Source organism: Gopherus evgoodei, chromosome 1 (genome assembly GCF_007399415.2).
Source record: "Gopherus evgoodei ecotype Sinaloan lineage chromosome 1, rGopEvg1_v1.p, whole genome shotgun sequence".
Classification (NCBI taxonomy): Eukaryota; Metazoa; Chordata; order Testudines; family Testudinidae; genus Gopherus; species Gopherus evgoodei.
Genome location: NC_044322.1, coordinates 119,108,660 through 119,136,409, shown reverse-complemented (window position 1 = coordinate 119,136,409; position 27,750 = coordinate 119,108,660). Strand labels below are relative to the sequence as shown.

The 27,750-nt window shown below is 42.5% G+C and overlaps 1 protein-coding gene across 2 annotated transcripts; it reads right to left on the bottom strand.

Annotated features, from left to right (window-relative positions):
- Window positions 1-1,069: 1,069 nt before the first annotated feature.
- LOC115646226 (lysozyme G-like) lies at window positions 1,070-20,066 on the bottom strand. 2 transcript variants are annotated; one of them, XM_030551820.1, is made up of 6 exons: window positions 20,001-20,066; window positions 12,167-12,253; window positions 11,193-11,294; window positions 9,793-9,989; window positions 2,648-2,786; window positions 1,070-1,579 (listed from the first exon to the last, which is right to left on the bottom strand). In XM_030551820.1, exons 1-6 carry the CDS (start codon window positions 20,020-20,022, stop codon window positions 1,446-1,448), a joined length of 681 nt encoding a protein of 226 aa, XP_030407680.1. In that variant the 5' UTR covers window positions 20,023-20,066; the 3' UTR covers window positions 1,070-1,445. The 2 variants fall into 2 exon arrangements, with proteins under 2 accessions (XP_030407680.1, XP_030407690.1); XM_030551830.1 differs by lacking the exon at window positions 20,001-20,066 and adding an exon at window positions 12,587-12,709.
- Between the last annotated feature and the right edge of the window lie 7,684 nt (window positions 20,067-27,750).

Genomic DNA, 27,750 nt, shown 5'->3' with positions numbered 1-27,750 from the left:
ATAGAACTGTCCAATAATTTCTCTCTCCTTGTGTCCCCTTTGCTGCCACAGGGTTGGAATTTTCTGTCATCTTGTTTACCTCATTATGGTCCCCTTGATCTAACCCCTTGTTTGGGTGATTTGGTATCACTGAATTCCATACAGGCCTATGTTCTCAATACAGCTTCATTGGTAGAAGTCAATTGAAACCCCTGGCCCCAGCTTTGGACTCCATCAGGCAAGACCCTTAGAAATTATTCCAGGACTATAAGGTCCACTGCCTTATCCAATGAATTTATATCGGGCTGCAACCAATTATGTTGCCATGTATCATAGCCATAATGCCACCAAACTAGAGTGTATTCTCCCAGAGGCAGTGTGCTTCTGGGGTCAGCCCCAGTCTACCTAGAATGGCCTATTCTCTCATTTGTGTAGGACCGCACCTGCTCATCAGACAAAGGTGGTAGGATGACTGAGCTTTTCCTGAAAGGAATGGGGCCACATGAGCTGTCCAAGAGGATTCAATCCACCTTGTTGTGGCTGCTACCTTCTCAAAGGCACACAAAAACACGCAATTTTGACAGGCCCAGTACTGATCTGCTAGATTTCACTTCTCTGAAAACCACCTGAGTTCCTGGGTCCAATTCTCAAGGTACGTCAGGAAATGTTCATGTTGAGTCTGTCGAGTCTATTGCTATTATGAACATAAGAACAGCCATACTGGACCAGACCAACAGTCCATCGAGCCCAGTATCCTGTCTTCCGACAGGGGCCAGTGCCAGATGATTTTAAGTTTACTTATCTGCTTTTAAATGTATTGTTGTCATTATCCAACCTTTGCTAACATTGCAACTGAAAAGATGAGTCTTTGAATCTTCCTTCACTTGCTAATAATATTCTTATTCAATTTCAATTTGATTAAAAGCATCTATCCCAGTCTCTAGGCATTTCTATGCAAAATTAATATATATACAGATAAAATCCCCACATACTATCTGTTTACAGGCACATGTCCAGCTGCAATGAAAAATAAATTGTCAAACTAAATCACAAAAAGATTGAAAATACAGGCTTCCTTCCCCCCAAGAGATTACTTTCCTCTTTTATTTTTAAGACAGCAGCAGATATTGAAATAGGCGTGAAATTTGGAAGGCAGATGATTAATAATAGCTAGACTGAGCAGCTTTAATAAGAGAAATAATCAGATGGAGTAGGATCTTATTAATACTCTCATAACTATTTCCTTTCATATGACCAATGTTCTACTGATTATAGAATTTAAAAATCTGGCATCTGAGACTGCAAATCCTTATTTAAGCAAATCTTCCCACAATGGGTTTATTTACATCAGTAAGGTTTTGCAGGTTCCAGCTTCTAATCTCCCCAGATATACAGTGTCTCTCCTGAACACCTCACTAATCATTGTAAGATCCAGAATGTATTTGAAAAGGAGTGAACTCCCAGATTCAGTATCCATTTCTCTTAAAAAACTTGGCTCGTGCAACGACATCATTGGCATAGTCATTGCCGGTTGTGCCAATGTCCATTTTATTATAGGTTTGGACGTTTCGTAGTCCTGCATTGTAGGCAGAAATCCCTCCTGAAACAAAAAAAGGGACATTTTTAAAAACAGACTTATCCAGCCAGACCTGGCTTGTTTTTTTCCTAGCGTGTTAAAAAAATTAGACATTTGGTAGTGAATGAATTCCTTTATCACAGTGTAACTGACTGAAAGGGGGGAGGGATAGCTCAGTGGCTTGAGTATTGGCCTGCTAAACCCCAGGTTGTGAATTCAATCCTTGAGGGGGCCATTTAGGAATCTGGGGCAAAAATCTGTCCAGGGATTAGTCTTGCTTTGAGTAGGGGGTTGGACTAAATGACCTCCTGAGGTTCCTTTGAACCCTGAAATTCTATGAAAAGGAGGTTGTGTGAACAGTTTGCATGAATCACAATCAGAGGGCTTTTGGATTTTGACATAAACAAATGTTAGTAGGGTGGTGAACCTTCAGTATGCATTTGGCTAACCACATTCAAACAGAAACTCTTAATCTTTGAACCAGGCCTGTTCTTAATAAAATATAAGACCCAGTTACCATGTTACTTTTTGTTCAGTCCTGCAAAGAACTGCACGGGAGAAAATTAAAACATGACCTCACACTCTGTTCTTCTCCCCTTTCTGAATCCCCATATTGTACTGCACAATTTTGCAGTCTCCTGAAGATGTCTAGTTCCTAGAAATGCACCTCCCACCCACACTAGTGTAAAGCTATAAGGGGAACTCTGGGACTCATTCAAAGATGCTGAAAAATTCTGCTTGATTTCAGAGGCACCAGGATTTCACTCACGGTGAAGTGGTAGAGGCCCAAATGTCAATATAAACTAGATTGGGGGGGAGGGATTTATAAATATTCCCCTATATAAATGTAGTGTTGGAAACCCAGCACACAACATTGTGGTAACGAATGGGACAAAATACTGAAACTGACTAATCTAGTTTCACTGCCCAAACTATGGGAAATCAAAAGTAGACAAACAGCACCAATGGTTAAAAATTAAGATACTTAGAATATTAAGCATTTAAAAATAACAGTAACGTAAGAAACTTTTAACATGATTTTTCTCCTAGAGTTTCCCTTAGCTCCTGGACTGAATGCCGTCTATACTGTACCTTTCAGCTGTTGGTCCTTTGTCCATCTGGGGAACTTTTTCTGGATTCCCTTAATCATACTAACAAGGATGCCTGTTCCCTGAAGAACATGTGCCTCACTATTCCATCGTCCAACCAATCTATGGTAGCGTTTATCAACCTAGAAGAGCCAGAAAGAACATTACTTCTCAAAAAAGATGATGTGTTTTTGCTGTTCTTCCCTCTCAGCATACTCTTCATGACTTTGTCTCAATCTGTGATTGAGAAATTAATCAGTTTTTCATCTTCATTGCACTTGATGTAGTCCCAGCGCAAACAGTGAGGTATTCTACATTGGACTGTGATAATGAAAAGAGGTTTATCTTAAAATGCTGCTTTTCCATTTCAAGTTGTAGTTATTAATGATATTATTTGGCTAGCACTGTTGCAATGCCTGGTGCTGCAGTATATCTGCCCCGCCCCCACTCTTCCTGCTTCAAGAAGCTTATACTATAAGGGCTCAATCCAGCAAAGCTCTATGTCTCATTCTTAAAAGTTTTAGTCCCCTACAGTATACCACTAGTATGCAAAGTACTACAAAAGGTCAGAAAGAAAACTCCCAGCACACTGAAGTGCAGCACACTTAAGTGATTGCTGGATTATCACTGACAGGTTTGGCAGAAGCAGGCTGTGCTTTAAGGTGTTAGGTGAATATTTTCAATATCTATAGTTGTCACTCAGGTCTCTGTGGCACTACATTGTGGATAAAGTCCATCCTGTCATTGTGGCCCTGCCAGTTTTCACCTAGTCTCTTGGCCTGAGGCTTTTCCCCAAGCAGCTGCTGCTGCTAAGAAATTGAATTTCTGAAGATCAGCAGGGGATGGACTAAAATGGCTACCTGAAGTCTGAACTCTGAGGGGCTTGCAAATTAATCTGCCTCCATCAATCCCTAGACCTCCTAAACTCAGCCCGAAATATGGAGCATAGCGTTGCAGAAGGTGGATTCACCCTGAAAATGTAAAAGAATACCTCAGTAAGTGTGTTTCTGGCTCACAGTGTGGAGAAACCTCTCAGACAACAAATCAGCACATGGCAACCAAATCAGGAAGAAATGCCAAGGGCTGAAGAAAATCAAATGCCCACCAAGGTGGACATATGGGAGTTGATCTCTGAGATTAATGCCATGAGCGATGATCCGACAACCAAGCTTCTAGCGTTAAAGAAGAAAGTTACTGCCCTGGAAGATCGAGTCACTGTCCTAAAGACTGGCCTAAGAGAAGCAAGTGAAAGAGAAGCAGAGCTGCAGAGCCACATGGCACTGATGGAACAGAAAGAGAGAGAGATGATATAGAAAACAGAACATGAAGGAAGATCAGAATTAAGAACATGCCTGGAAATGCTGAAGGAGGAAGCCCAATCCTGCAGGTAAACTCTTAAATTGCGCAGTTGTGAAATCTGAGCTCTCTGGAAGAGATGAAAGTGGAGAGAGCACGTAGGGCACTGCTCCCCCCAATCTGGGACTAATAGTAATAGACACAGAGATTTTACAGTTAAACTTTAGCATAATCAGCAGAGAGTATTCAGAACTCATACTCAAAGGTCTCAAGCTGCAGTTTTTCCGTGACATCTCTGCCAGGGGGCCATCCATACATTCCTGGTATACTGGACATTTTGGCACTTCTAGAAGTGGTGTGGGCCTGCCCCTCCTTGCGTGACCCCGCCTGTGCCTGCATGATGTGTGTGAGGTCACATCTCATGAGGGAAGGTGATTTTAAAGAGCACATGGTCCTGCCCTTGCCAGCATGACCTTGTATGCAGAATGCATGGTTCATGCTGATGCTGCATCTGCCACTAAATACTATGGTTGACAGCCTCAGCTACTAGGACTGGACTGCTGTCTCCAACAGAGGCTGCTGCTGCAGGGCTTGCTGGCTCCTGCAGAGAGAGGCTACTCCCCTTGCAAACCCAGAACAGGAATGGTGCCGCCTGTGTGGAGCAGGGCAGGGCGTGGGTAGCTCAGTGGCAACAGCTGCTTGTTCCTTTCATTTTCCTGCACGGTGGGAGGGGAGACACAAACATGAGCTAGGTGTGGGGTCGAAGGGCAGGAGGTCAGACCACATCCTCACAATCCCCTTCTGGCCTTGTAATTTATGACCCAAAAGAATGTGCGCCCCTCCTCTCCAGCCAGCTGCACTGCTTAGGCGGGGCAGAGTCTCAGGCAGGTGGGAATAGCCTGCTGAAGAGGTAGCTGGGCAGGAGACGTGTCTACCTTTCTGTACTGCAACCCCGAATCCCACTACTTTGTACAGTCAGACAAGCTCTCTCCTCCCACTGACCTGGTGGGTAAGAACTGATGGGTAATGACACAATCTATACTTGTTTGGAGTTATGATTTCCTAAAAAGTTTGTGCAGTTTTCCTTTAGCTGCTTGGATTAGTTCTCCTTTTGAATAGAACTGGGAGCTAACACAAAAGGTGATTTCTGAAATAAAAGCAATACTTTTGACACTCATACTCTTATTATAACTCCATTGCTTTAAGTCAGGGGTAGGCAACCTATGGCATCCGTGCTGAAGGCAGCACGCGAGCTGATTTTCAGTGACACTCACACTGCCCAGATCCTGGCCACCAGACTGGAGGGCTCTGCATTTTAATTTAAGTTTAAATGAAGCTTTCTAAACATTTTAAAAACCTTATTTACTTTACATACAACAATAGTTTAGTTATATATTATAGACTTATAGAAAGAGACCTCCTAAAAATGTTAAAATGTATTACTGGCACATGAAACCTTAAATTAGAGTGAATAAATGAAGACTCAGCATACCACTTCTGAAAGGTTGCTGACCCCTGCTTTAAGTCCTTTTAGTCCATTACTCATATTTGTGCAAAGTAGAGGATTTTTCAGTTCCTTTTACTGTCTTAGTAAACTGTGGGGAGGCACACAATTTTTTTTCTTTGCTTAGGGAGTCTTCTGTGACAGTGTTTGAAAACCTCTGGCTTAAAGGGATTCAAGAGCAACATAGTATTCCTCCATTAAATATAATCAGCAGAAGAGAGTTACACACTGTAATGAAATATGTGCTACTTTTGCTTCTTATTCTAAAAACCTCTATATCTCAGATACTCAAAGCTCTGAAGTTATTCAGAAATATCTGGAAGTATCAGACTTGCCAAAGGGACTATCTGAGGCTCGTTCACCTGCACATCTACCAGTGTGATATATGCCATCATGTGCCAGCAATGCCCTTCTGCCATGTACATTGGCCAAACCAGACAGTCTCTACGCAAAAGAATAAATGGACACAAATCAGACATCAAGAATTATAACATTAAAAAACTGGTCGGAGAACACTTCAACTTTCCTGGTCACTCTATTACAGACCTAAAAGTTGCAATTATTCAACAAAAAAACTTCAAAAACAGATTCCAACAAGAAACTGCAGAACTGGAATTAATTTGCAAAATGGACACCATTAAATTAGGCTTGAATAAAGACTGGGAGTGAATGAGTCATTACGCAAACTAAACTATTTCCCCATGCTAATTTTCCCCCTACTGTTACTCCCCTCTTCTTGTCAACTGTTTAAAATGGGCCATCCTGATTATCACTGCAAAAGTTTTTTGTCTCCTGCTAATAGCCCACCTTATTCGATTAGTCTCATTAGAGTTGGTTGGGCAACACCCAGTTTTTTCATGTTCTCCGTATATATATATATCTTCCTACTGTATTTTCCACTGCATGCATGTGGTGAAGTGGGCATCAGCCCATGAAAGCTTGTGCTCAAATAAATTTGTTAGTCTCTATGGCCACGTCCACACTACAGAGTAAGATCGAAATTAATAAAATCGATTTTATAAAACAGATTTTATAAAATCGATTTTACACTTCCACACTATGGCACATTACTTCTGTGATGTGCGTCCATGGTCCCAGGCTACCATCGATTTCCGGAGCAGTGCACTCTGGGTAGCTCAGTAAAAGAATGGGACCAATAACTTCGATTTCCGTCCACACTAACCCTAAATCGATTTAGTAATATCGATTTTAGGGTTACTCCTTTCGTTTAGCTGGAGTACAGAAATCGATTTTAAGACCCCTTAAAATCGATTTTAAGTGCCTTGTAGTGTGGACGGGTACAGCGTTAAATCGATTTAACGCTGTTTAAATCAATTTAACACTGTAGTGTGGACCTGGCCTAAGGTGCCACAAGTACTCCTCGTTCTTTTTAAATTGACAAAGAAACCTTCAATAAAGAAACAACAGAAGAAGAAATTTAGAGGCAATAGAAAATACGAAAAGCAATTAAACTCCAGGAGCTGATGGCTTTCCAGATGAGTTTTATAAGGAATTTAAGGAGGTATTAATAAGTCCTTTGAGAGAAACCATCAACGCTATTCTGTTAGGGAAAGAACTTACATAACCTATGAAAGAAGCTACTGCTGTTGTTCTCTCTAAAGTTGGAAAAGACCTGACCGTATGCAGGCCTTATAGACCTTCATCGCTACCGAATCATGGCATAACCATTGTAGCAAAAATACTAGTGCTGCTAGCCTATTGCAGTCCATGCTCTCCTCTTATATAAATCCAGATCAAAGTGGATTGGTTGACACCAGACAAATGTCAGGCAATATTCTGAGAGTCCTTGAAATCATCCATAATGACAGATCAGCAAAAGATCACTTGACACAGAGAAAGCTTTTGACAGAATAGAATGTTGCAAGTCCTATCCTGTGTGGACATTGGTTCCCAGTTCCTTAATCAGATAATGGCTCTTTATACGAGCCCGAAAGCAGCTCTGTGAATTAATGGGGTTAAATGTCCCCCATTTGAATTACACAGAGGGACTAAGTGGGGATGTCCATTGTCTTTTTTATTTTTTGCACTGGGCATGGAGCTTCCTGCACAAAGGAAAAGGATCAGTGAATCTGTCACAGGAATAGAACTTGCAGGAACCCATCGGAAACAAGTGGTGTATGTAGTCAATGTATTGTTAATTTTATCTAAACCAAAGATTTCCCTATACTTAGTTTCTAAAGAAATCTATGACTTTGGGAAAACATCTGGATTTACAGTAAATTATGCCAAATCTGAAATTTACTAGCTGTAAATTTGCCAGACTCTGATAAATCATTCTTTCAGAAAACATTTGGGTACAAATGGGCAATAAATTCTATAAGATACCTGGGAATTCAAATATCAAACAACCCATAAGAGCTCTATGATGTAAATGTCAAGCCATCACTTCAGCAAATGAAAAAAGATGTGAAATGCTGGGGGAAGTATGCAATTTCTTGGTTGGGAAGAACAGCCACACTCAAAATGAACATTTTGCTAAGGATAGCTTTCCTGTTTCAAAATCTTTCTGTGATCATCCCAGATAAAACCCTAGCAGGAATACAGAGGATGTTGTTGCACTTTATATGGAATAAGAAAAGATCAAGAATAAGGGCAGATACTTTGTACAGACCCACTGAACAGGGTGGATGAACTATTCCAAATAGTCTGATACTATCGCACCAGACAACTCAAAGCAGTAGTGGACTGGAGGGTGCACTAACCCTGCCAAACATTGGGTCTTTACTGGGCAAGAAAATTGTGGCAGTGTAAACATCGCTAGGTCACCACAGATTAGCAAAAAAAACAAACAAACCACACCCTCCAGAAATTATACATATGCTTGAGTAAAGGCTACTCTATGCCTTTGGGATGGTACTAGAAATAAGGTAAATTATTTTCCCTCCCCAAAACACCCCTTGCGAATAATCCAGATCGTAATCCAACTCACAAACCAATGAGCTCTAAAGATTGGGAGAGTCATGGGATACATATGGTTGGGCAGCTATTCAGTAAAGAGACTTTTACTAACCTATTTAGAGATCAAAACTAGCATTAACAGGCCCATTCTCCCATGGTACCAGTATATTCAAGTTAGGCATTACGTTTTCAACTTTCTAAGAAAGCTGTTTTATACAGCAAGATAACTCTAATAGAAGCAATCACAACTTGTCAATTATAAAACAAAAAATTATAACTAATCAATATCAATCTTCGTACCCAACTTTCTTAACAAAAAAACCCATCTGTATATGACACGGGGGAAAGGATCTATATAGACAAATAACCCCAGAGAAATGGGGTTAGAGAGACTGAGAGACAGAGAAGTGTTGGAGAAACAGAGTGAAAGAGGAGATTTTTATAGATAGGGGATAAGCATTGGAGAAACTGTGCTAAAAGAGATTTTATACACATATGGTCATTAGATAGTATTGAGATACAATTTGTAACCAAATATCACGATTGGTTCTATATTTATTTCCAAATGATCCTTTGGGAACCCTCCTGGGCCTTCCTAGCAGAACTAGTTACACAAAAGGAAATGAAAAATTAATCTCTCATCGGCTAGTAGATGCAGAGTTACTGATACCTCTTAGTGGAGAAAAAAACAGTGCTGTTCCCAAGGAATGGTTCAAAAATATGGGAGGTTGTTATGCAAATATAATGCCTCTATCATGTACCCAGCCAAAGAAACTGAGGACAAATAGATACTTAGATGTTTAGTTACCATATATTCAACACTCACAGTACATTTACCTGAAACAAAAGCAGCACAGCTGTCCAAAGGTTTTTGAATATTACAATTTGATAGGCATTCCTTGTCTGTTCAATATATTCAATCAGAGATTCCATTCAGTTTAATAAAATCACTAAAAATTACATCATAGGTGTAAAGAGGCAATATGGTAACAAATCGAGAGATCTGATGACTGTATTACTGCATAATGTCTCTTTAAACAAAAGCTTGCGACTTTAAGGACTGTTGTTTTGTTTCTGATATTTACACAGCAGCGATTTGTAAACCTGTTAATACTTCCTAAATAAATAAATAAATATTAAAAACAAGACATGGAATTTCTAGGTGGAAGGATAAAATGGTTGGCCTCTTTACGGACTTCCATTAAACCAATGGAGTTAACTGATGTTCAAACTGCAGCATAAGAAGCAGCCTCTATACTGCTAGATCTGACATATGCCAGTGCAACGTGCTGCTGCCTCAGCAATAGTTCGTTTTCTAGTGGTGTGCCAACTATCAATTTCAGCCTGAGCTGCACTACTGAGAAATGCAGGAGGCTCCCTGCTAAACACTTGGCTATACACTTATTCTTAGTTTATTGATAATTACTGACCTGCATCAAACCAAATCCATTTCCACGATCACCCCAGCCACCCTTTAGAGCCTTTCCAGCATGTGACTCTCGAGAGATGATACCAGCAATCACAGCTGGATCCACACATCTTTTTCTTCCAGCGTTCTTAATGATGGTTTTATAATTGTTCATAGCACGTAAGTCTTTCGCTGCAATTGTTGTTGAAGCACGAACTCCTGTAGAAGTGGAAAAGTAGAGATGTTTTCTTAATAATTTTAATATCAACAAGAGATTTCCTAAGCACAGAGCTCTGCTCTGCCATCTGATAGCCCTTCTGTGAATTATGTGCATTGTGAATTTTGCATTATGAATTTTAACAATGTGTCAAGGCAAAAAATAAAATAAAAAATATACCTTGAAATAATGTGTAAAATCTGGACTTAGTTCTTAGGTGAATTGGTGAATGGGCTTGCTGAGGATGAAGGTGGAGGGAGAGAGTGCTTAGACTCTGAAGAGAAATCAGCTGCAACCTGTCACTCTCTGAATTATGCAGGAGTGATGTTGACAGGAGCTAAGAGGAGTCACATTTACCCCTCTATGGCCAGAAGGACAGGACTGTAATATTTGAAGTTGAGAGGGGGATTCAAAATGGTGGGATTCTTAGGGACAGATGCAGAAGACTTAATGGGAATGGGAAGCTGTAATTTGAGATAGTTCCCAATAAGTTGCATTTTCCTCTCACTTTCTTTTGGAGTCTCAGCACCATTTCGTGCTACATTAGGAGGGAATCTCAATCCTATTCAACATGGGAGGCATTAAGTCTAATTTTGTTTGTAGAGTAAAAGAATAAGCTCCTTCGATGTTGATGTTGATCTGATGTGCCTATAGCTGGTATAAAATAGTGAGTACTAAACTAGAATCTGGGAGTCAGGAATTCCTAAGTACTAATCCCAGCTTTGCTATTGACTTGCTGAGCAGCCTTGAAAGATTCTGTTGGGCCAAATTTTAATAAGTGACTGTTCAGTTTGGGTGTTCCAAACAGAGACAACTGGGGTCTTTTTTTTGAGGGTTCAGAGTACTCACAGATCCTGATAACTTTAATTAGAGGTGCTTGTGTGAGCACTTCTGGAAATCACACCCTAAATGTCTGAAGTTGGGCACCTAAAAAAATGAGAAGGCACTTGTGAAAAAATTGGCTGTCACCTTTCTGGGCCAAAATCATTTGTTACTGCACTGAAGCCAGTGGAGTTACACCAAAATTATATTAAATCCTCCTCTCTGTCTTAGTTTCCTTATCTGTGAAATGAGGACAATAGTATTTAGCCAATAGGACTGTTATGAGTTTTAATCAATTAATGCTTGTAAAGTACTTTGAAGGTGTAAAGTACTATGGATCATTGTGATGAAATACAGCTACAGAATGGCGGAGCTATACTCACCACAGTAGGATAAGCGTTCTGCTTTTGCAGTTCTACAGGAAGCTCCAGTGGTATCAACCTTGTTTATGTTACCATAGCATCCTGTCTGACTCTCAGAAGTACCTGACCAATTAAATGGAGAGATTTTACATTAAGAACCTTTTGTGAACATAAGTAAAGCTAAAAGAATTCAAAGTCATGAACCAGACTCAGCTCCACTCTCAGATGGGTTCCATTTCATAGGTTTTTTTGGATGGGGTAATTTATTATTAATTTTTTTTATTTCTCTTGGACAGGAGGACTTGCTAGCCAGAAGTCACTGCCTCTGTGAAGGAAAGTCCTATGAAAACTGATCTATATTTTAATTTGGCTCTAAATGAGGCAACACATGAAAACCTCTTGTCCTCTATATCAAGTGCCTCTCACTGAGACCATCGTATTGCCACTTCTTGCAAGAGTCATCCTTGATCCTAGGAGCCAAATTAGTCTGAAATAGTTTGTCTTGTTGCTCTTGAACCAAAAACCAAACTCATTCTTCCATATACAGCAGCTGTCTGAGTCCCCTGAGGAAAGGCAGGAACAGTTTTTATTTTTGGAGTCCTGGGACTCATCCTCAGTTGTTTAGACACACAAGAGATAAGAAGACCAACCTTTCTTCCCAAGGTCTATTGGCCTTTACTCTACATTATACTGTGGGGAACCGGTCCTTTGGTTGGCCATAGAGGTATTTTGCCTTTTTTCTTTTGGACTACTTTAACCCCACATGCCAGAGGGTAGAAGAGGCATAGCCAGAGGGCTGTACCCCAAGTCTGCAGCCAAGGCCACAGTCAAGCTGCTGTTGAGAGAAGCATGTCCAGGATGAGAGAGGGGCTCCCCTCATCCCCACGGGATGCCAAGGGGGTAAAATCTATCACACACCCCATCCCCACAAATATATTTTTACATTCTTGCTTTGGCAGTGAGTTAAGTGAAATAGAAATAGACCCCAGACTCACCAATGAGGGCAGCAAGGCCCAGAATCATCAGTGTTAGTAGCATGGGGACGGTTCTTCTCAAGCACCCAAGAGAGTCGGAAATAAAGTCTGCAAAGGAATGAAAATATCTAAATGTACAATGCTACTGTGAAGAAGTACTGTTGTCTGACCCTTTTAGAGGTTACTAATGATTGCAATGATGGCCAATTGATCTAACTGCAATAAGGTTATTTTCCCCAGAATCAGGCTACAGAACTAAAACTACAGAGTTTCTTATCTTGCAGGGAGCCTCAGGGTAGAAGGCAGAGACACCCACACTGAGGACCAAGTAAAGCCTTTGATACCTAAAGATCCCAATCACATGAAAAGATAGAGATAATAGAGTATTGGGGCTATCTGCAGTATCATTCTTTACATAAGCCCTTAGAAGTGCATACTCACACCGTTCCTTAAGGACCTGGTGGTAAGAGACAAAAGACCAGCTCTGTCTGTAGCATGCCACAGTGTCCGATGGACCAAGTTCCTCAATGAGCTGAAGGGTCAAGCGGTAGAAAGCAGAAAGTGACAGAAGAAGCCCAGAAAGAACTCTCAGCCAGATGGTGGCTGCCCTGTTATAGGGCCTGAGCATCACCTGCTCATGCTCAGTCCTCCATGCCCAAATTTAGCCTTTTCATCCACATAATACTGAGGTGTACTTATTCTATAGGTTAACATATTGCTCCATGTAACTGCCATCCTACCCGTCACCCCTTCCTTTGTGGTTATTATTTCTATGTTCCTTGTGGTAGCATTTACTGGTAAATTCAAACTCTACTATTGAGCAACCTCTCCTTAGTTTCCAAATTTTAAAGGTAACCCTTAGGCCATTTATCTACGCCAAAGATTGCAGCCTGTTACACTTGACTATACTTATGCTAACTCACTTCAGCCAAATGTCTTACAGGATCCAGGCCTGTAGGTTTCTTGTGTTACAGCTGAATATAGTGAAAAGAGGATATAATAAGAAGAAGGCAGTAAATATAATAAAGACAAGCTAGCCCTGTGGACTAGAGTACAAAGAAATTATTTTTTAAATGATGGGGCACTGTTCTTTACTGAATGTGCAAACACTGAGATGCACTGTAGAAGACAGGCAAGAGAATAAATTCAGAATCAAGCTGTAATAATGCAGTTTTGTTGACATTCATATTTTGTCTTTCATGGAATATCTTAATAGCTTATTTCCAAATATAAACCCTAGTAACGTTTGATCTGGACTTCATATTATTAATAGTGTTTAGTGTGTTCTACTGCTGCTATATACACCTCTACCCCGTTATAACGCCACCTGATATAACACAAATTTGGATATAACGCGGTAAAGCAGTGCTCGGTGGGGGGGCGGGGGGCGGGGATGTGCGCTCTGGCGGATCAAATCAAGTTTGATATTACGCGGTTTCACCTATAACATGGTAAGATTTTTTGGCTCCTGAGAACAGCGTTATATCGAGGTAGAGGTGTAAGTACTTTTATTCTATGCCAAGGTACCCTACACACTCTGTGCAGATGTTTACTAAATTCATTATTTCTTTGAGCAGGGCATGGGATTATGACCCCAAACCCCCTTGTAGCTGCTCTACGACTCTAGTTTTTTCTAAAGTAATCTGAATAATAAGCAGATGCCTCTTATCTTGAAGTTACTGTACAGCAGAGACACAGTAACAACCACTAAAGAGCAAATTTTGGAGTTTTTTCTCAAGCAGAGCTTTCACTGAATTCAATGAATAAGGAAATGCCCTTCCATTACCACCCATAGGATTTCACTAATGCACAGAATTGAGACTAGTTCCACTATAAATAGCTTGATATTTCACTCATCTGTCTTCAGTTTCTCTTCTCCTAGAGGATGGCTGTTTTGAAGAGCTTTATATACACTAGAAGGTTCCTTCTCTCTGTATTCAAAACAACCATATCAGATGTAATTCAAGTTTCAAGGTTATAATTAAAACAAACCAGCATCTGTCTTATGAGAGCTGGTCTGTGGGAAGGTATAATCTCAGTTCCACTATGTGGCAAGATTCAGATTTCAAAAGAAACTAATTCCCCTTCCTATGAGTTCTACTTTTCATTAGCTTTCTCTTTGTAACCCTTCTGCCCCTCTGAGTTGGCAGCAACAAGGGCCGGGTTCAGTATCCAGGGGTTCCGTTTCAATAATACAATGCATAACTGGCTCGAGCCCCCACCCAGTGACCTGGGACACTTACATACCACCCCCCCGGGCGCCTCTAGGAGGCAATACTTCCCCTCTCACAAGCACGGAGTCTGAGTATAGCAAAATCCTTTTAATAAAGGAGGGAAACAATGCGGCATCACATTGGAGAAACACCACAAACAGGATTATAACACAAACCATAAGCAAAAGCCCACCTCCAAGTATGCTTGGCAATGTCCTTTCCCCCTTAGGGTCTTAAGTCCAATCACCCCAAAGTCCAACAACCCAAAAGTCTCTGGTCAGTGCCAGCCCAGAGTTCAAAAGTTTATCTGCAGAGTTTTACCCCCCCTCAGCCTGGGTGAAAATGGGGAGGGGCCCACACAGGGTGGTGGGGCCCACACAGAGTGGTAAGGGGCACCTTACGTGGGCCAAGGCCAACTGCTCCGCCTCTCCGTGGAGTTCTGCTGCAGCCTTCACCATGACCAGCTCCACTTCACCAGCTGTGCCACTCCTCCAGCCAACCCACGAGCCACTCCAGCCACCCCCACAAACCGCTCCACTCCACTCACTGTTCCATGGGCTGCTCCAACATGCTGCAAACTGCTCCGCTCTGCCAGCCACTTAGCAATAGGTCTTCAGGCTCCCCCACTAGTTAGCACAGCACTCAGTGCTCTCAGCTCAATAATTCCAGCTCTTTAGTGATTTCAACTCTTAGCAATTTCAGCTCATAGTAGGGGAGCTCTGGTGCTGGTGCACCATTGGCCCAGCATGAATTCAGCTCAGCAGCCTTTAGGTGGACTCCTAATAAAATCAAAATTAGCTCTACTCTTTAACAGTGGAGAGAGGAGGATGTCCAATTGATGCTCCAGGCCCTCAAAAGGGGCCCATACCATCAAGTGCACACACCAGTCCCCAACCTCTCTCAATTCACTGGGTTTTGGAACCCATGTCCCTTGTCCAGCAAGTGTCACTTAATTTATATTGAGACATCTCCATCATAAAGCAGCCTCATAGTTCCTCATTCACATAATCAGGTGGCAACACTTTATTTATCCTGCCCCAATAACAAAGAAATTGGGGATCCCAAAGCTGTCAAAATAACCATCCCACGCTGCTTTGGGCTATGCTGGGTGTGCCCATGCAAATACCTGAGATTCCACACTTCCTGAAACTCTTTCCACACCTCCCATAATTAACCACCAGATGTCAGGGTAGGGCTCATCCTGACTCTGCTTGCATCTTCCTACAGTCTGTGATAAAATCCAAAGCAAAGATGAGGCATTCATCCTCTCCCCAGGAGTGTATTGCCCAATCTTCTTGTGGTGTCACCGGGGGCGGCTCTAGGCATTTTGCTGCCCCAAGCACGGCAGGCAGGCTGCCTTTGGCGGCTTGCCTACAGAAGGTCCCCGGTCCCGCGAATTCAGCGGCAGCCTGCGGGAGGTCTGCCAAAGCCACGGGAACAGCGGACCCTCCGCAGGCATGCCACTAAAGGCAGCCTGCCTGCCACCCTTGCAGCAACCCGCAAAGCGCCCCCTGCGGCTTGCTGCCCCAAGCACGCGCTTGGTGTGCTGGTGCCTGGAGCCGCCCCTGGATGTCACAGACCCTCTCAAGCAAGACTGTGGCAACAAACAAACAAAAAGCATTTCCCCTCCCAGGCAGGGGCAACTAATCACTAGAGGATGGCGCACTTCATTGCTGCTGTTGTCTAAGCTTATTGCACATACCAGAGGCTCCTTGCATTCCTTCGTTTGCCCCACAAGCTGGGTGTGAGAGGGCCGCCTTCTTGGCTGACACACCAGGGGCTGAACTGGGAACTTCAAGAGCTAAAAGCATGAGCTACCACAGCTTGAGCTAAAGAAGCAGCACTGGACCTGGTGATTGTTACAACACATATCCTCTACTTATTGGGCACAGAGGTGGTCCGGTAGTACACACTCACTAGATATGCACCCTCCCATCTCTCTCTATTTTAGGGGCTCCTTGCAAACTCCCTCTGTATTTGGCCCCACGTTCTCCTCTTCCCTTCATGCCATGTGTCCCTCATTTTCACTACCCTCAGCCTTCAGTGAAGGAGGCTTAATTTCATCAATGTCCCTGTATGGAAAGGGACAGGTGTTCGGCTGGTATCTTCTCTAATTCTCTTTCTCTCCCTAACCATAAAGCAGGTTTGGTGAGGCAACATGCTTGGAAGGAATGAAGAAATCTCCTTGTCTCTCCTCTATCTCTGACTCCCTCAGCATCCACCCCAGAACTGATAGGTAAGTCTCAGAAGAGAAAGTAAGGAGCAATGGTAAGGGCAAATGAATTTTCTAGTTTTCTGATTTTTACCAAAATCAATAGGGATCTGCAGATGTGAGGATCCAGAAGAAAAATTGGAACTTGTGGGAATTTTTTTTCCTGAGGCCCAGTATGGAGACATTGGAAAATTGAGGGAAAATTGAAAGAAAACTGTTCTATGAAATATTTTCTCTCAGAATGAACAGTGAAAACATTCTAGAGGAATGTTTAAAATTATATTGTTACTGCTGCTCATCAGCACTTCAAAATGCTTTGTAATAATTAATAAGTATGCAAAATGAATGCTTCTCTAGAAATATGAGCATTTTTTTATATCTGCATGACAATGTCATGTCAGGTCTATTGACTAATTCTGAGCCCAAAGGATATAACCTTCCTTTTAGTTTATAACAATAGTGGTGCTTTCTATTTTCAACATTTTATATTTATTTCCTATATGCCAAGAGGTTAAAAAGAAGCACTTGAATACCTTAATGTGAAACTGCAGCTCCAGCCCTAACACTAGCTATCTTCGTCATTATTATTCAGATTAAAACTAAAGAATCTGTACTTATCTATCTCATTAATATTCCAAACAGTACTTTCTTTATGTGCTAGCTAAATTATACAGAATACATTTCTGATTATTAAAGAAGTAAATAAAGTTTAGCTTTGATAAGCAAGTACCTACTGCAGATATTTCAATTTTTTCTAGAATTTCCACTTTCCTAGGGGAAAAGGTTGTTTTTTTCCCAAGCCTTCAAAATTTCTGTAAATGTTACATCCCTAGCTCTGCCAATTGATGCCTAGGACATTCCCTGGAATTTTGGAGGTGATCAGATGCGGTGCACAAAAGTTATCACATTACATCAAGAGACATGCCATCAAGATGAGTGTAGAGCAGGGGCAGGGAACCTATGGCATGCATACCAAAGGCAGCACGCGAGCTGATTTTCAGTGGCACTCACACTGCCTGGGTCCTGGTCATCAGTCCAGGGCGCTCTGCATTTTAACTTAATTTTAAATGGCGCTTCTTAAACATTTTAAAAACCTTACTTACTTTACATAGAACAATAGTTTAGTTATATATTATAGACTTATAGAAAGAGACCTTCTAAAAACATTAAAATGTATTACTGGCACGCGAAACCTTAAATCAGAGTGAATAAATGAAGACTCGGCACACCACTTCTGAAAGGTTGCTGACTCCCAGTGTAGGGCATCACTGCATTCGCTTCAATAGCCTTTACGTGGCCAAAGCCCCATCAAATAGGCCACAGTTATCAGCCATACTGTGGACACTGTGTAGTGTGGCTGTACTGTAGGTAACAGTACCACCTGCTGTAGACAGGAGACTCTTGTTTCAGCCCCTGGAAGCTGCAGTGAATTTTGCTGCCACAAATATGGCCAGAATCTCTAGTGCACATAGACTTCAGCTAGGAGTGGGAGGAGGCACAAAGCAGCGCACACAAGCTTCTGTGGTGCTAGTTCAGAGCAGCCATATAGAGGCAGAGTATAGGGCTCCTTGCTCCCACTGTCTTTCCATGCTGCCTCTGCTCCTGCTTCTCTAGGCCCAGTGAGGAGGAAGTGAGGTGGGGGGATTTTTGAGCTTTTCGAGGGATTTTTTTCTGAACCTGGTGACAGTAGATGTCAGGTAAGAAGAGATGTTTTTTCTGAGCCTGGCATGTTTGGGGTATGTGCATGTTGATCCTGAGACTGGGGGTTTGGTGTTGGAGAGGCATCAGTGCGGTTTTGCTTGTCTGTTTATGTAATGTTGTAAAAACTGAGCTCAGGAAATATTGAAAGTGGAAATTATCAAAGTAGTTCCAAATAGATAATAGCACTTGTGTGTGAGGGAACCGTATGGGTAGGTGTGGCAGAGTGAGTCAGATGGTTAGATGTCATTAATATGCTCCCCAAAACTCTCTTAATAAGCTCCCCAAACTTTGGACTCCTCTGGACTGCATTACCAACAGAGGATCAAGGAGAAATGTAATGGCTAACTTAGGTCAATGCCCTTCCTCTCAGTGTACTGCAGCTGTTAACAGCTGAAGAGGAAGTAAGCACCACAAGGACTCCTCAATAGGGAAAATCCCCATGTGATATTTTGTGGCATAGGGAGCAAGGATGTAATGTCTTCTGAAGCAGGAACTACTAAATGCATTGTGGAACAGAGTCAGGTGCCTATTCAGGCATTTGCCCCAATGGCCCCACAGACACACCTTGTATGCGATTATATTAAAACCCAGGGAGGAGGGTTAGCAAAAAAAACAAAGTAATCAAATCTTCTTGGAACATCAAGATCCATGGAACTTAATATGTTCCCTCCTTGAGGAAGAAAAGTTAAAGAAAAAACCTCAAGAGGTAAAAGAAATAGCCATGGATTGTGTATATACTGCATGTAATGCACTGAGAAGAAATCTGAAGAAAAAAATAGAACAGTTGGATGAGGCAAGACAAGATTTATTCCAGGAGCAAGGGATAAGTGCTACATTATGGCCTGGTCTACACCATAGAGTTAGGTTGACAAAAGGCAGTTTGTGGTTACCTAACTATGTAAGTGTCTACACTATAGTGATTTTTCTGTTGATATAAATTGCTCACTACATCGACTTAACGCTACCTTCACAAGACGTGTAGCATTAGGATGCAGTTAGGGTAACGCAGTGTTTGTAGAGAACGCATTACTTACATTGCCTGTTGGCTGTAAGCCCAGCATGGGGCTGACAGATGGAACTCCCCCCTCTTCCCCAGCACCTACAGCCTGAGCAGTCAGCCAGGCATGGGGCTTGCAGCTACCTCCCCTCTGCCTAGCTCATAGCTCAGGCTTCAGCCCTGGGGCAGTGGGGCTTCAGCTGTCAGTGGCCCACAATGCCCCACTTCAGTTGGGGACTTGCTCTGCTGACAGAAGGAGCATAATGGGGATGTGAACCACTGCTTTAATTACTGCGGTGGCTGTATTTCTACTTAAGTTAAGTCAATTTCATTTTGTGATGTAGACAAGCCCCAAGAGAACAGCTTAGTCAGACACGGGAAGTAAATTCCAGGCTCCTCTATCAGAGAGGTAGTCTTGCAGGAGAACAGGCTTCCTGTAAACAGCAGTTACAAAAAGATGGTTATGAAGTTATGTGGAAAGAGTGAGCAGTAATGGATCAGGAACAGTCATATGGCCAAGACATGAAAACAGCAGAATTAGCTCAAAGAACAGAGGCATTAGAACATTTTTTTTAAATATTCTGGGGGATATGTATTGTTGGGTAGCAAATGTCAAAGATGAGCCTGAGAACAAAACACAAGATATCCCAGAGGTAGGAAATGAAGAGAATATGTGTACAGAGATGCAGCTGCCGCCTGTATATGTTGTTAATAGAATACCAGATAACTCACCTTCCCATATCCAGGTAGCCATGGTGGACCCTGCGACAGAACAGCTAGTAGCAGTAGGACAGAGAATCTCACCCTACTTACCAGGTCGAGGGCTACAAACAGTCAGGAGGAAGAACAGAATAAACATTTTGCAGAGTTAGAAAAAGAGGAAGTGCCAGACACAGAAGATTTGGGGGGAGCACAAGGGGGATTGGAAGAAGCTGTCAGTTGTAAAGAAAGAAGGAAGACAGACAGGCAGCATTTGGTGAATGAGGAATTAAATGCTGAATGGTTGAAACAGGAGATGGAACAAACAGCAATTAAAAAAAATAAGGAAAGAACAAGTCAGAACATGCTTCGGGCCCATCCAAGATTGTGCTGCTTATTACAAGAAACTCAGGGAAATATGGAACTTGCTGTAGGTACATGCAAAGAGGCAGTCTTGAGTATTGATGCCTCCCACAAAAGACTACAGTATTTGCAGCCGGTAATCCCAACCAATAATTCTAATATCTTTAAGAAAATTGAGCCAGAAACAATAATGAAGAGAAACAAGTGGCATACTCCGTTTTTATTTCCATAGGCCCACTTTACACCAAGTGGCTTGGCCAAAAGCAGAATTCCCACAAGAAAACCTGACAATGACATACCTTCACAAGGTGCAGGCACCTACCCCAGCCAAGAGAAAGTGTAAAGGGTTAAAGCAAAACTCCCCACTTAAATTATCCATTGCAGAAGCTGTCCAAACGTGATAAATACCAGTTCCTTTGAAAAAGCAAGAACAGGATATCTCCATTGTAGCTATAAAAGGAAAATTTGGAATTTTCAGAACAAGAAATAGAATGAACTTCTAAATTGGAACTGTTAGATTCAAGTAGTAAGGTTTCTCCAATAGCAGTGGTAACAAATGTAAAAACACTAGATGCTATTGCAAGGATGGTGGACCCAATGAAAAAGAAGAGATCCCATTGTAGCACATGCAGTATATTTGTAAACAATAGTAAAATTGTTTCAGTTAGATTATGAGGATTTGGTTAGGATTTTATAGTTAACTGTGGATAGAACTTTATGGAACACATTACCGCCAGATTTTCGATAAGGGGAAAGATCTTTTAAGGACATTGTACATGTTAGAGTGAAGTATTCATCCAGGACAGGCAAGGGCTATCCTGGTAGCCAACATGAGGCAACGGGAGGAAAGGTTATGTTACATGTGCATCCCAAAAGCACTCTTCCAGAAATTTTGGACTTATTGTCTAAAGCTTATAGTTATAGTCAAACCCAACAGAGAAGTTCCAAGCAAATTAATCCTCCCATAGAAATTGTTCAAAGAGCTTCATGAAAACTGATAGTCAAGGTAGATGGCCCACGGGGTATGGCACAAGGCCAGACAACTAACTCAAAATGGTAAGGTAATAATAGAAGTTGATCAGATCCAAAGGGTGCCATATCCCAGCACCCCCAAACCCAAATGCCATGATGTAACTATCAAAGAAACATAAATGAAGGACCATGGTTGCACTGTTTACCATCTTCACTAGCTAAGTCAGGAGACAATTTATACCTGACACTAATCTTTATCGTCCCAGCTCAAAAAGCTTGTAGTTTTAAGAATGCTTGATAGAGATCTCGTAGGTGTTTATCTCTGTCTGAGGGATTGGAGCAAATGCGGTTGTATCTTAGAAATTGGCTGTAGACAATGGATCATGTGGTGTGTCCTGGATGGAAGCTGGCGGCATGTAGATAAGTATAGCGGTCAGTGGGTTTCTCGTGTAGGGTGGTGTTTACGTGACCATCGCATATTAGCACAGTAGTGTCTAGGAAATGGACCGCTTGCGTGGCTTGGTCTAGGCTGAGGTTGATGGTGGGATGGAAATTGTTAAAATAGTGGTGGAATTCCTCAAGGGCCTCCTTCCCATGGGTCCAGATGATGAAGATGTCATCAATGTAGTGCAAGTAGAGTAGGAGCGTTAGGGGACGGGAGCTAAGGAAGCATTGTTCTAAGTCAGCCATAAAAATGTTGGCATACTGTGGGGCCATGCGGGCACCCATAGCAGTGCCGCTGACTTGAAGGCATATATTGTCCCCAAATGTGAAATAGTTGTGGGTGAGGACAAAGTCACAAAGTTCAGCCACCAGGTTAGCCATGATACTGTTCCTGATGGCTTGTAGTACATCTTTGTGTGGAATGTTGGTGTAGAGGGCTTCTACATCCATAGTGGCTAGGATGGTGTTTTCTGGAAGATCACCAATGGATTGTAGTTTCCTCAGGAAGTCAGTGGTGTCTCAAAGATAGCTGGGAGTGCTGGTAGCATAGGGCCTGAGGAGAGAGTGCATATAGCCAGACCATCCTGCTGTTAAGGTGCCAATGCTTGAGATGATGGGGCGTCCAGGATTTCTAGGTTTATGGATCTTGGGTAGCAAATACAATACACCCTAGATGGGGTTCTTAAAACTATAATACCCACCTGCTGAAGTGAAAAAACAGATTGACAGAGCCAGAAGAGTACCCAGAAGCCACGTACTACAGGACAGGCCCAACAAAGAAAATAACAGAAAGCCACTAGCCGTCACCTTCAGCCTCCAACTAAAACCTCTCCAGCGCATTATCAAAGATCTACAGCCTATCCTGAAGGATGATCCCTCACTCTCACAGATCTTGGGAGACAGGCCAGTTCTCGCTTACAGACAGCCTCCCAACCTGAAGCAAATACTCACCAGCAACCGCACGTCATACAACATAAACACTAACCCAGGAACCTATCCTTGCAACAAAGCCCTATGCCAGCTCTGTCCACATATCTATTCAAGTATCAGAGGGTAGCCGTGTTAGTCTGGATCTGTAAAAGCAGCAAAGAATCCTGTGGCACCTTATAGACTAACAGACGTTTTGGAGCATGAGCTTTCGTGGGTGAATACCCACTTCCTCAGATGCATGTAATGGAAATATCCAGGGGCAGGTATATATATGTGTGCTAGCAAGCAAGCTAGAGATAACGAGGTCAGTTCAATCAGGGAGGATGAGGCCCTGTTCTAGCAGTTGAGGTGTGAAAACCAAGAGAGGAGAAACTGGTTCTGTAATTGGCAAGCCATTCACAGTCTTTGTTCAATCCTGAGCTGATGGTGTCAAATTTGCAGATGAACTGAAGCTCAGCAGTTTCTCTTTGAAGTCTGGTCCTGAAGTTTTTTTGCTGCAGGATGGCCACCTTAAGGTCTGCTATAGTGTGGCCAGGGAGGTTGAAGTGCTCTCCTACAGGTTTTTGTATATTGCCATTCCTAATGTCTGATTTGTGTCCATTTATCCTTTTCCTTAGAGACTGTCCAGTTTGGCCGATGTACATAGCAGAGGGGCATTGCTGGCATATGATGGCGTATATTACATTGGTGGATGTGCAGGTGAATGAACCAGTGATGGTGTGGCTGATCTGGTTAGGTCCTGTGATGGTGTCGCTGGTGTAGATATGTGGGCAGAGTTGGCATCGAGGTTTGTTGCATGGATTGGTTCCTGAGCTAGAGTTATTATGGTGTGGTGTGCAGTTACTGGTGAGAATATGTTTCAGGTTGGCAGGTTGTCTGTGGGCAAGGATTGGCCTGCCACCCAAGGCCTGTGAAAGTGTGGGATCATTGTCCAGGATGGGTTGTAGATCCTTGATGATGCGTTGGAGGGGTTTTAGCTGGGGGCTGTATGTGATGGCCAGTGGAGTCCTGTTGGTTTCTCTCTTGGGTTTGTCATCATGAACAGGTCTGACTATCAAAAGGAGGCAGCCAGACAACTCTCCAATACCAAATTCTACAGGCCACTTCCCTCAGATCCCACTGAGGAATACACTAAGAAACTACAGCATCTACTCAGGACACTCCCTACACTAACACCAGAAGAAATCAACATACCCCTAGAGCCCCGACCAGGGTTATTCTATCTACTACCCAAGATCCACAAACCCGGAAATCCTGGACGCCCCATCATCTTGGGCATTGGCACTCTCACTGAAGGACTGTCTGGATATATGGACTCTCTACTCAGACCCTATGCCACCAGCACTCCCAGCTATCTCCGCGACACCACTGATTTCCTGAGGAAACTACAATGCATTGGTGACCTCCCAGAAAACACCATCCTAGCCACCATGGATGTAGAGGCTCTCTACACAAACATCCCACACACAGATGGAATACAAGCTGTCAGGAACACCATCCCTGATGATGCCACAGCACAACTGGCTGCTGAGCTCTGTGCCTTTATACTTACACACAACTATTTCAAATTTGATGACAATATATATCTCCAGATCAGTGGCACTGCTATGGGCACCCGCATGGCCCCACAATATGCCAATATCTTCATGGCCGACCTGGAACAACGCTTCCTCAGCTCTCGTCCACTCACACCCCTTCTCTATCTACGCTACATTGATGACATCTTCATCATCTGGACCCATGGGAAGGAGACTCTGGAAAAATTCCACCATGATTTCAACAGCTTCCACCCCACCATCAACCTCAGCCTGGACCAATCTACACGGGAGGTCCACTTTCTTGACACCACGGTGCAAATAAGTGATGGTCACATTAACATCACCCTATATCGAAAACCCACCGACCGCTATGCCTACCTTCATGCCTCCAGCTTCCATCCCGGGCACATCACACGATCCATTGTCTACAGCCAAGCACTGAGGTACAACCGCATCTGCTCTAACCCCTCAGACAGAGACCAACACCTACAAAATCTCCACCAAGCATTCTCAAAACTACAATACCCGCATGAGGAAATAAGGAAACAGATCAACAGAGCCAGACGTGTACCCAGAAGCCTCCTACTGCAAGACAAACCCAAGAGAGAAACCAACAGGACTCCACTGGCCATCACATACAGTCCCAGCTAAAACCCCTCCAACGCATCATCAAGGATCTACAACCCATCCTGGACAATGATCCCACACTTTCACAGGCCTTGGGTGGCAGGCCAATCCTTGCCCACAGACAACCTGCCAACCTGAAACATATTCTCACCAGTAACTGCACACCACACCATAATAACTCTAGCTCAGGAACCAATCCATGCAACAAACCTCGATGCCAACTCTGCCCACATATCTACACCAGCGACACCATCACAGGACCTAACCAGATCAGCCACACCATCACTGGTTCATTCACCTGCACATCCACCAATGTAATATACGCCATCATATGCCAGCAATGCCCCTCTGCTATGTACATCGGCCAAACTGGACAGTCTCTAAGGAAAAGGATAAATGGACACAAATCAGACATTAGGAATGGCAATATACAAAAACCTGTAGGAGAGCACTTCAACCTCCCTGGCCACACTATAGCAGACCTTAAGGTGGCCATCCTGCAGCAAAAAAACTTCAGGACCAGACTTCAAAGAGAAACTGCTGAGCTTCAGTTCATCTGCAAATTTGACACCATCAGCTCAGGATTGAACAAAGACTGTGAATGGCTTGCCAATTACAGAACCAGTTTCTCCTCTCTTGGTTTTCACACCTCAACTGCTAGAACAGGGCCTCATCCTCCCTGATTGAACTGACCTCGTTATCTCTAGCTTGCTTGCTAGCACACATATATATACTTGCCCCTGGATATTTCCATTACATGCATCTGAGGAAGTGGGTATTCACCCACGAAAGCTCATGCTCCAAAACGTCTGTTAGTCTATAAGGTGCCACAGGATATCTATTCAAGTGACACCATCAAAGGACCTAATCACATCAGCCACGCCATCAGGGGCTCGTTCACCTGCACATCTACCAACGTGATATATGCCATCATGTGCCAGCAATGCCACTTTGCCATGTACATTGGCCAAACCGGACAGTCTCTATGCAAAAGAATAAATGGACAGAAATCTGACATCAGGAATCATAACATTCAAAAACCAGTGGGAGAACACTTCAACCTCTCTAGCCACTCGGTGACAGACTTGAAGGTGGCAATTTTACAACAAAAAAACTTCAAAAACAGACTCCAAAGAGAGACTGCTGAACTCGAATTAATAAGCAAATTAGATACAATTAACTTAGGTTTAAACGGAGACTGGGAACGGTTGGGTCATTACACTAATTGAATCTATTTCCCTATGTTAAGTTATCCTCACACCTTCTATGAGTCATCTCAATTATCACTTCAAAGGTTTTTTTCTCCTGCTGATGATAGCTCACCTCAATTGATTGGACTCTTACAGTTGGTATGCGTACTTCCACCTTTTCGTGTTCTCTGTCTGTATAAATATCTTCTGTCTGTGTATTCCATTCTATGCATCCAAAGAAGTGAGCTATAGCCCATGAAAGCTTATGCTGAAATAAATTTGTTAGTCTCTAAGGTGCCACAAGTACTCCTGTTCTTTCTATAGTTTTAGGTTGTCAGCCAACTCCAACTGAACCCATTGCAGGAGCTGCTGAAGCATTATCCTGGACTTCAACTCCCCTTATAGAGCATGAAAGCCAGGAATGTGGGGAGGAATGTTTACTCACAAGAACAGATAGCGTGAGGCTAAGAGGCCCCATACTGAGTTGTAATCTTTTTGGGTAGAGATGTAAATGGGCGACTCATAATATCAGCAATGGTCAAAGGCTGCCATTTTCTATTTATTATCGATACTCAGGTATCAATTACCATAATTATTCATAAAAATCCAGAATCATCCCCTTTGTCATCAGGAAAACCCAAGGTATTGGCAATGTTCACAAGTAACAAGGTCACAGCTATGTTGTGACCAGTAGGTGCTGCAAATAGGGAACATGAGGAGAATACATGTATCCACCCTTGCACATAGTAAGAGGACAAAAAAAGTGCCACTTTAGCTAACCAACAAAGTAAAAAAAGCAGTTAGAAGCAAAGAGACATCCTTTAAAAAGTGGAAGTTAAATCCTATTGAGGAAAATAGGAAGGAGCATAAACTCTGGCAAGAGAAGTGTAAAAATATAATTACGAAGGCCAAAAAGAGTTTGAAAAACAGCTAGCCAAAGACTCAAAAAGTAACAGCAATTTTTTTTTAAAGTACATCAGAAGCCAGTGAGGCCACTGGATGGTCAAGATGCTAAGGGAGCACTGAAGGAGGATAAGGCCATTGTGGAGAAACTAAATGAGTTCTTTGCATCGGTCTTCACAGCTGAGGATGTGAGGGAAATTCCACACATGAGCCATTCTTTTTAGGTGACAAATCTGAGGAACTGTCTCAGATTGAGATGTCATTAGAGGAGGTTTTAGAACAAATTGATAAATTAAACAGTAATAAGTCACCAGGACCAGATGGTATCAACTCAAGAGTTCTGAAGGAATTCAAATGTGAAATTGCAGAACTACTACCTGGACTGGAGCATAGTTAATGTGATGCCAATTTTTTTAAAAGGCTCCAGAGGCGATCCTGGCAATTACAGGCTGGTAAACCTAACTTCAGTACCAGGCAAATTGGTTGAAACTAGAACAGAATTATCAGACACAACAGATGAACACAATTTGCTGGGGAAGAGTCAACATGGTTTTTGTAAAGAGAAATCATGCCTCACCAATCTACTAGAATTCTTTGAAGGGGTCAACAAAAATGTGGACAAGGGTGATCCAGTGGATATTGTGTATTTAGATTTTCAGAAAGCCTTTCACAATGTCCCTCACCAAAAGCTTTTAAGCAAAATAAGCTGTCATGGGATAAGAGGGAAGGTCCTCTCATGGATCAGAAACTGGTTAAAAGATAGGAAACAAAAAGTAGGAATAAATGGACATTTTTCAGAATGGAAAGGGGTCTGTA